General features: G+C 55.5%; 1 protein-coding gene across 1 annotated transcript in view; it reads left to right on the forward strand.

Moving 5' to 3' along the window:
* The first annotated feature begins 1,546 nt into the window (after positions 1 to 1,546).
* LOC102769055 (tyrosine-protein kinase SgK223) overlaps positions 1,547 to 9,565 on the forward strand; it is a 49,460-nt gene continuing 41,441 nt past the window's right edge. Inside the window, exons 1-3 of the mRNA XM_006753795.2 lie at positions 1,547 to 1,698; positions 4,179 to 4,595; positions 7,688 to 9,531. Coding sequence (XP_006753858.2) covers positions 4,308 to 4,595; positions 7,688 to 9,531 — 2,132 coding nt within the window. The 5' untranslated portion in view covers positions 1,547 to 1,698; positions 4,179 to 4,307. The remainder of the gene's footprint in view (positions 1,699 to 4,178; positions 4,596 to 7,687; positions 9,532 to 9,565) is intronic.

The raw sequence follows: 9,565 nt of genomic DNA on the forward strand, positions 1-9,565 counted from the left end.
TGCCCGCGGTGGAGGCGCCGAGCCCGGAACGCACGGGAGCCGGAGGGGTGTTGTCGATTCATTTGATCTTTGCCTTCAGGAAAACGGGGAAACTTTCCTTGGAGTTCCGGGAGGGGAACGGACTCCTCTGCTGGTCCCGCTGCTCGGTTTGGGGCCCGACCGAAGAGCTTTGGGATTGCTGGTGTGGAGATCGCCTTTCCACCCGGCAGTGTGGTCAAGGGAGTGGGGAGCGAGGGGCCACCCGGACCGCCCGGACCAGGAGCCCGGTGGTGATGGCTTGGGGCCTCAGAGTCGCAGCTGCCCCTTAGTGGCACCGGGTTACATGGGGTGTGCAGAGGGACTGAATGATGCCTCTTCCCTGAGCTATGGCTGAGCCTCTGAAAGGCATGCCCTGGGCACGTTCTTCACCCTTGCCTCTGCTGCCCCTTCCCCAGGCAGGACACACCACACCACACACCACACCACACACACGGACCTCTCCACTTTCAGGTCCTGCGAATGGGAATGGAGGCAGGGCCGGCTAACCGGGGAACTGTATTTCTCTCAGGTAGAGCCGAGCCAGCAAGCACATAGCTGCGCAGAGCCCATAGGCGAGCCGAGCCCGGAGACTAGCGGCGAGGAGTTTTGCAATAAGTCAGGTCCAGAGTCAGGTTCCGGGGACCTTATTGATCGCACCCTGAACTGATGATGGTGCAGCCCCTTCCCATTCTAAAACTGAATTTGGACGTGAAGCCCCGGAGAATTCGGCAGTTATTCTCTTATCTGGGGGTCTTGTGCAACTCGGGATCCTTCTTACTGGTTTAGGCTGTAGTGGGTCTAACCCAGAACGCATTCCTACGGCTGAGATTAGATTGCATAGCATTGGAGAAGGAAAAAATGAAATAAAAAGTTAGGTGGCTATCATAACTTACCGTGTGTGTGTGTGCGTGTGTGTGTATGTGTGTGTGTGTGTGTGTGTGTGTGAAGGTTGTCACTCTCTCCTCTCTGCCCGGGCAACCCTTGCCAGTGGATTCTTGAAATCCAGACCCTTTCATACATATTTTTCTTTTCCATTGCTGCATTAATTTAATTGTAATATATGCACATTTTTTAGATGAGTGTTTTCTGGTAATCTGTCATTTCAGGGGAAGGCATAAACAACTTTTGATGCAAGTCTGAAGGGCAGTATTTTGAGACAAAATATTTAAGTTTATGGACCTGGATCTGGCCAGCATTCTTCGTAGTCTTTTGGAAAGGAGGTGGGCATGTATCTGACCGCTCCAGTCTTCAAATAGTAGCCTCAAGTCTAGTGCACAAGTGTACAGAGGCAAAGATATTTTATCATGACTTGAATCAGAAAGCATGCTGAAATCTCCTTCTAGCCTCACACTGCTGCCTCCCACAGGAATGGGGGAATTTGCATAATTCTGGGGGCTGCCTCCCCTCAGAGGTAAGGAATGTGGGCTGGGAAGGTGCCATTGCCATTCCCAGGCTGCGGAGAGCGGAGAGCGAGCTGGTGGGTGAGGCGAGGCACGGCTCCCGATTTGTGAGTGTCACTTGAATTCTTCACCATCTTTTACTTAAAACAAACTGAGATCCTTGCAGGCCCTCTCTAGACAGACTGATCCCGTATAAGGGCTGTTTCCAGCTGGGCAGGGTGGTACGGTGTTTGCCGCGACTGAGAAAGCAGTTTTGAGAGGATGCAGCGCGTCCGAGATGGTGAGGAGCCTAGGGTTTTGTTGACTTTTGCATCTCTGAGCAGTCAGTCCTGTTGGTGAAAGTTGTGCCTTTGTCAGAGAATTGCAGAGCCTCAGGTGGGCGTGGACAGAGTGCCCTGAACTGGGGGGCCCGAAGGAAGCTCCCCTGGTGTTGGTGGTCCGGGGACCTCCGCACCAGACAACCAAGACAAGTTTGTGCTCTTAGGTCCCCGTTGTGGAGACTGCTTTTCTGTGGCTCTGTGGTTGCTCCTGGGAAGTAGTTGGATGTCCAACCCCTCAGGGAGCCCAGCCTCATAGGGGGGTGGGGGTGGGGGTGGGGAGCTGGGAACTGGTTTCCAAGCTCTCTTCCTCCAGCCCTCCCAGGGACTCCGGAGCCTCTGCCAGGGGTTCAGTTGGAGAGTGGGGGGGTTGGGGGGGTGCCTTTGCTGTGGCCAGAAGGGTGGCCTTCAACAGCTCCCAGGAAACGACCTATTCCCCATCTCCGGGAAGGAGTATGGGAACTTACTAACACCAAAATGCTTCCTCCCCTACCACCCCCACCCCCCCCCACCCACCTTCTAGAAATTAGCAGCAGAGATTGTAGGAAAAAGAAAAATCCTTGCCGTCCTCCTCTGCTTGTTGAAGCTTAGTGACCTCTTCTGGGCAAGCTGGCAAGGGATGAACCGGCTGTGAGAGGAGCCCAGCCTGCAGTCATCTGAGAGGGAGGGATGCGGGACAGCCGGTGCTCAAAGACCAACACTTGTCTTTTATTCCAGAGTGTTCCCTTAGCTGAAAGGTGCAGTGGGCTTCCAGGTGAACTTTGGAGGGGAAGGAGGCAGATTGAGCGTCAGCCCTTGTTGAATAAACACTCCTGCCGGTGAGTGTGGGAGATCAGAAAGATAGCTCTTCCCACAAAGATTCTGGAATGATCTTTGGGACACCTGGCTCATTCCACCTGGTTAGTCCTGTTGATAGTTGAGAGAGCATCAGCCCCAAAGCAGATTCTCACGGGAAGAAAGTGAAGAGCAAACCTTAGGGCAAACCCCTTCCTATTGAATGGAAATCTGTTCACTTTAGACTCAACAATTCTCCTGAACCTTCCTTATGAGGAGGTCATTGTCTTTAAATGAGGGAAAGGGAGCTTTCGGTCTAACCCAGCCATTTCAACCATTGAAATTACTAATTACTGAAATTCTGCGGCACACCAAGAAATATGTTATTCGCTGATCTGAAAAAAAAAAAAAGTAGCTATAATTTTGACTCATTCACACCGGATGGCTATTGTTGTATTGGCTGCTGTCATTTTTTTTTATTTGACAATCTAAGGGAAAAGAGGACAGTGCCCCTGACTAAACAGGCAGGTATTTCATGTTTTAAAAACTCCTGTGGTAACGCCGGTTGAACGTCACCCGTCTGACCAAGGAGATGGCTTGGAGGCTCTGCCAGCGAAGTTCTCTTTCCAGAACCACCAAACTATGTGTCTAGGAACAGGTCTTAGTTTATGTGGTTGCCATTGTTTTCCCGTCTATATGAAGGGCATAAAGCTACCTGGCAGGGTTTTACTCAGGTGAATGGGTTACTATCTACAGCCCTTTGAGCTCCTCCTCAATTGTGAATGTATTCGTTTCTGGGATGCAAACTCTCTGCTTTCAGTTTTACTCTCAGAGGCAACTAACCCAGCCCGCTGGCTGCCTTACCTCCAGGGTTATCACTGCGGAAATTACTGTGTGATCCTCCCTCCCTCTCTTGGACTCTGTCCTGTCACCCCCAGCCCACAGGTGCTAATGCATTTCTGTCTGTTCTCCCCTTGGCCTGCAGCTTCAGCCTGGCTGACCTCACTGAGCGCCGTTGAATGATGCATATGAAGCAGGGGGAGGGAGGTACTGTAAATTCCCAGGATGCCAGACCTCCTGACAAGGGTCCCTTGGGGGGTGGGGGGCAGGCAGACACCACAGCTCTCCCGCTTCTCACCCCGTCCATCTCTGCCTGGTCTCAAGTAAGGAGGAGAGCCTGATCTCAGGGCCCAGACTTGCCTCCCCACTCACATAGTTGGTTAAAAATTGTGGCTTATCCCCCGGAAGCCACTGGTTTTATTTGCTGTGCTGCTTCTTAGTTCTTATTTGCTCTGGACCCCTAGTGGCAGGGATGCCTGGATGAGCTAACGGGCTTCTCCTCCATGGGATTTCTTCTGCTTGACTGCCCCCAACCTGAGGTGCTCAGGACTGTCAGGGACTGAAACGTCACTATGTTCTCTACTCACGTAACAGAGGCGCGCTTAGTTTTTACAGCTTCTGATAAGGCCACATCACGAGAGAGTGACTAAGCCTTATGAGAAACGCGCGAGGGCCTGGGAATAAATGGAATACTAATGGTCAGCTTTTTTCTCCCCCTTTTCTCCTTCCTCCCCCTCTTCTCCCCCAATCAAAGAGTCAGACCCTCAGTGGAAACGCGCCTGTCCTCTGGGGGGAGGTCTTTGATCAGACCCATGTTCTTCCGTTCCAGGAAGTCGCTCTGTGACCCACGTCTGCCGCCCACAAGACCACGCCACAGAGCCGGGTGCAGGATGAGCCAGCCGCGCACTGTCCGCCCAACATACACCAGACCCTCCGACTGAACCCCGAGAGCCTGAAGATGTCTGCGTGCAGTGACTTTGTGGAGCACATCTGGAAGCCCGGGTCTTGCAAGAACTGCTTCTGCCTGCGGGGCGACCATCAGCTGTTGCCCACCTGTCCCCAGCCCAGAGCAGGCGGCCTGCCTCCTCCTCGCCTGCCCCCCAGGTCTGAGCACTGCCGCCTGGAAGATGAGGGCGTGAACAGCTCGCCCTACTCGAAGCCCACCATCGCCGTGAAGCCCACCATGCTGAGCTCCGATGCCTCCGACGTGTGTACGGAGGCGAACATGAGCCCCAATGCCTCGCAGGTGAGCCTGACTCAGCCCTGTGGCATTTTTACAGGCCCTGCTCCTGTGGTAACGCTTGCTGACTGGCCGGCAGCCAGGAAGGGCTATTAGAGAAAGACTCCCGCAGGATGACTGCCCGTCAGCGTGTCCCGAGACCGCTCCTTCCTGACTGCTGCCCTCCTTCCCATCTGTTTCTTTCTTTCTTCCTTTTTTAAAAAATATATTTCTTTATTGACTTCAGAGAGGAAGGGAGAGGGAGAGAGAGATAGAAACATCAATGATGAGAGAGAATCATTGATTGGCTGCCTCCTGCACACCCCTACTGGGGATCGAGCCTGCAACCCAGGCATGTGCCTTTGGCCAGAATCGAACCTGGGACCCTTCAGGCTGCAGGCCGACTCTCTCTCCACTGAGCAAAACCAGCTAGGGCTTAATTGGTCATTTTAAATGTGTACACAAGGAGAATATTGCCCGATGAATTCCATGCATCCACCATGATGTAGCATGTATCAGCAGTCATCAACTTATGACCCATCTTGCTGCATCTCTACCCCTCACCCTCCCTTCCCATGATTTTAAAGCAAACCCAGTCATCACCTCACTTTGGTACATCTTTTTTAAAAAATGAAATCTTTTATAAACTATAACCACAATACCATTATCACACTTAAAAATATTAGCAGTAATCTATACTAATAAAAGGGTAATATGCTAATTAGACCAGACATCCTTCTGGACGTCCTTCTGGACAAAGCCCCGGTGATGGGGGCCGAGGCAGAGGCGGTTAGGGGCGATCAGGCCAGCAGGGAGAGCAGTTAGGGCAGTTAGGGGGATCAGGCCAGCAGGGGAGAGCAGTTAGGGAAGTTAGGGGGATCAGGCTGGCAAGGGAGAGCAGTTAAGGGGATCAGGCTGGCAGGCAGAGGCAGTTAGGGGCGATCAGGTAGGCAGGGGTCCTGGATTGGAGAGGGTGCAGACTGGGCTGAGGGTTCCCCCCCACCCCCGCCATGCACAGATTTTGTGCACTGGGCCTCTAGTTCCTTAATATCCCATCCCCAGCCAATGTTCATATTTCCAGTTGTGAAGCTTGGATTTTTACCAGCTTTGACTTAGGATCACTAAGTAAAACAGTTCCATCCCTAGAGAGAAGACCGTTCTGCTCATTCCACAGCGAGTGCTTGCAAAGGCATAATTATTGACCCCCGCCATGCACAGATTTTGTGCACTGAGCCTCTAGTTCCTTAATATCCCATCCCCAGCCAATGTTCATATTTCCAGTTGTGAAGCTTGGATTTTTACCAGCTTTGACTTAGGATCACTAAGTAAAACAGTTCCATCCCTAGAGAGAAGACCGTTCTGCTCATTCCACAGCGAGTGCTTGCAAAGGCATAATTATTTAGAGGGCATGGACAGGACAGCCTGCTCCAGACATGTCTACGGAGCTGGACGTCTGGGACGTGTCTTAAGAACTGCTTGCGAACTCTGTGATCTCTTTGCCTGTTTTAGTTTTCCCAAAACATCCTAGTGAGGGGACTGGGAAGGGTGTGGGAGCTTCTGGGAAGTCAGAGGTCAGAGATGGGCCCGGGGAGGGAGGCTCAGTTGTGTAAAGGCACCTCCTCTCGTGGCACCGAGCTCCCTGTCCCCGCAGGGCTGCTCCATTTTTGGCAAGCTGGTCATGTCCATTCACCAGGTCACCCTTCACAGACATAAGCCAGGGACGCTTTCTGTTCAGAATCATCTTGGAAAAGAGCTGGAATGCAGAGCCTACTCTGAAGCTGATGCTAAAAGTGGGGGTCCGGGGAACTTTAGAAATAGAGAAGGAGGGGACAGTGACTTCAGTGATGAGAATGACCAGTTCACCTTCCCAGTTCAAGTACTGCAACCACCTGGGCAGGCCCCGGCTGAGGTCGCTGCCTATAACTGGCAGCTCTTGGACACGATTCATCCCAGAAAGCACCCTCCTGCCCCTGCCCCCGCCCCTCACCCAAGGTGTTTTGAAAAGCCTTATAACTTTGGCTTCTTTAGGAATGTCACATGGCATGGTTATCAAAAGACTAACAAACACACAAAAATTACACAAAATCCGAAACTCTATTTTCAAAGCCCATAGGAGAACGAACCTCATCCGGCAGTTTCTAGGGGAAAGGCAAAATGTTCTTTTTTAGAGTGATATTTTTCCCCTGCTTCACAGACCTAAGCCCAGAGAATGACAGACCCAAGTGGGCGGGGCAGCTCAGTGTCTGGCTGCATGGGGCCCCAGCAACGATGGCGGGCTGCGGGCAGATTGGGAGGTAAGCGTGCTGCCCGGCCTCTGCCCTGCGAGGTCGTGGCACGTCCCTCTCACAGTTTCTCTCTCCCTTTCTCTCTGGTGAGGTCTAATGTCAGTTTTCACCTTGGGGCTGTGTAGGACATCTGGAGATGGGCCCCCAGCAAGCTGCCCTTCCCGAAGCAGGAAGACGCTCCGATGGTTTGCCTGGGCAGCTTCCGAGGCGTCCAGGGAAGTGAGGGAGTGAGCCGGTGGCTATCCCCAGGGAAGCACATACCAGGCAGATACCCTCATCTATATAATAAAAGCCTAATAAGCTAAGTGTCTGGTCAGGCAGGCCCCGGCTGAGCTCGCTGCCTATAACTGGCAGCTCTTGGACACGATTCATCCCAGAAAGCACCCTCCTGCCCCTGCCCCCGCCCCTCACCCAAGGTGTTTTGAAAAGCCTTATAACTTTGGCTTCTTTAGGAATGTCACATGGCATGGTTATCAAAAGACTAACAAACACACAAAAATTACACAAAATCCGAAACTCTATTTTCAAAGCCCATAGGAGAACGAACCTCATCCGGCAGTTTCTAGGGGAAAGGCAAAATGTTCTTTTTTAGAGTGATATTTTTCCCCTGCTTCACAGACCTAAGCCCAGAGAATGACAGACCAAAGTGGGCGGGGCAGCTCAGTGTCTGGCTGCATGGGGCCCCAGCAACGATGGGGGGCTGCGGGCAGATTGGGAGGTAGGCGTGCTGCCCAGCCTCTGCCCTGTGAGGTCGTGGCACGTCCCTCTCACAGTTTCTCTCTCCCTTTCTCTCTGGTGAGGTCTAATGTCAGTTTTCACCTTGGGGCTGTGTAGGACATCTGGAGATGGGCCCCCAGCAAGCTGCCCTTCCCGAAGCAGGAAGACGCGCCGATGGTTTGCCTGGGCAGCTTCCGAGGCATCCAGAAGCCTGCTGTCCCGGCTGCCCCCGCAGATGGCCACCCTCGCTGCCCGCCGGTGTATGCCATGGTCGGCCTGCAGAGCGCCAGGGCCCGGGGCGAGCGGAGCACCGCCTTCCACCCGCTGAGTTTCCCCGAAGAGAAGGCTGGGCGAGAAGAAAAACCCACGTTTCCCCACCAAGAGTTGACCTCCGCCCAGGAGAGCCGCCACCGGAAGCTCGCTGGCGTGGGCAGCAGGACGGCACCTGGCTGTGCCAAGGACCCTGGGACCCACCCCTCTCCACAGCCCCCGCGGGAGTCCCTGCCCTCTGAGGATGACAGCGATCAGAGGTGCTCACCCTCCGGGGACAGCGAAGGGGGAGAATATTGCTCCATCCTGGACTGTTGTCCCAGGAGCCCCACTGCCAAGGACACCTCCCAGGGCGAGGGGGCCCGACACAGACCCGGCGGAGGGGACCGCCCCCCCACGTGCTGGGAGCAGGGAACGTGTGGGGGGCCGGCTGGGGACGTGAAGCAGGTGCTCGGCTTCCCGAGGGAGTGCTGTGGCCAGGGCCCCGCAGACACCCCGCCCCACCGGGGCCCCCGGAAGCTGTCCCCTCCCTCAGAGGCGGCCAGCTCCTCGGATGGCCTGTCCTGCGGCAGTGCCAGCAGCGGCGCCAGCAGCCCCTGCACCCCCCATCTCGAGAGCGATTACTGCTCCCTCGTGAAGGAGCCTGTGCCGGGAAAGCAGCAGGACTCCGGCTGCCACGGGATGGCCTCGAACAGGTGCCTTGGGCCGACTGGGGAGCCCCAGCCCCCCACCCACCCCAGGGAGGCTGTGCAGCCCGAACCCATCTATGCCGAGAGCACCAAGAGGAAGAAGGCTGTCCCAGTGCCCTCTAGGCCACAGGGCAAGGCGGAGCAGCCAGCAGCTGGCCACGGCCAGGGCCACGGCCAGGGCAGGATGGTGCAGTTTCATACTCAGAAGACAGCATCTGGCGGTAGCTGGGACAGGGAAGGCCCCGATGTGGGCCCCAAGGTGGCAGCCACCATTACCATCATGGCGGCCTCCCCGAAGGAGGACCACCGGACCATCTACCTGAGCAGCCCGGACTCTGCGGTGGGTGTGCAGTGGCTACGCCCGTCGGTGGGCCAGGACTCTGGAGCAGGCGACCAGGAGACGTCAGCTGGGCAGGGGAAGGGCTCCAGGGAAGGCCACCATCATGCTGCGAGCCAGAACGTCCCCAAGGGGAGGCCTGCCATCCCTCCCAAGCTGTCTAAGGGGAGCCCCGGAGGGTCCCCGGTGTCACCCTCCCCCTCCCCACTGTCTGACCTCAGCGAAGGGAGCTCGGGTGGCAGCACTGGGCCCCAGCCTTTGTCCCGGTGCCCTGCCAACCCCGCTTCTTCCTGCCGGGCCAACGGTGTCCCCAACCATGACTCTGTCAAGTGTCCCCCACCTGCCACCACTGCCTCGGCCGCAGACCAGAGGCGGCCCCGGTACCAGACTGGGGCCTGGAGCCGTCAGTGCCGGATAGAGGAAGAGGAGGAGGTGGAGCAGAACCTGCTGAGTCAAAGCTGGGGAGGAGAGACGATGGCGAAGGGCACCAAGGACCCCTCCAGCTCCTCTACCTGGCACCATCTCTGCCCCACTGACGGCGCCTCGGGGCAGAACGACAAAGCGGGGACCGGGATGAGCAAATCGGCCTCTTTTGCCTTTGAGTTCCCCAAGGACAGACATGGGATTGAGGCCTTCTCACCTCCTCCGCCACCTCCGAAGTCCAGGTGAGTAGAGTGTCTGTGACCCGCCGGGTGGGAC

This window comes from Myotis davidii, unplaced genomic scaffold, assembly GCF_000327345.1.
Source record: "Myotis davidii unplaced genomic scaffold, ASM32734v1 scaffold71, whole genome shotgun sequence".
Lineage (NCBI taxonomy): Eukaryota > Metazoa > Chordata > Mammalia > Chiroptera > Vespertilionidae > Myotis > Myotis davidii.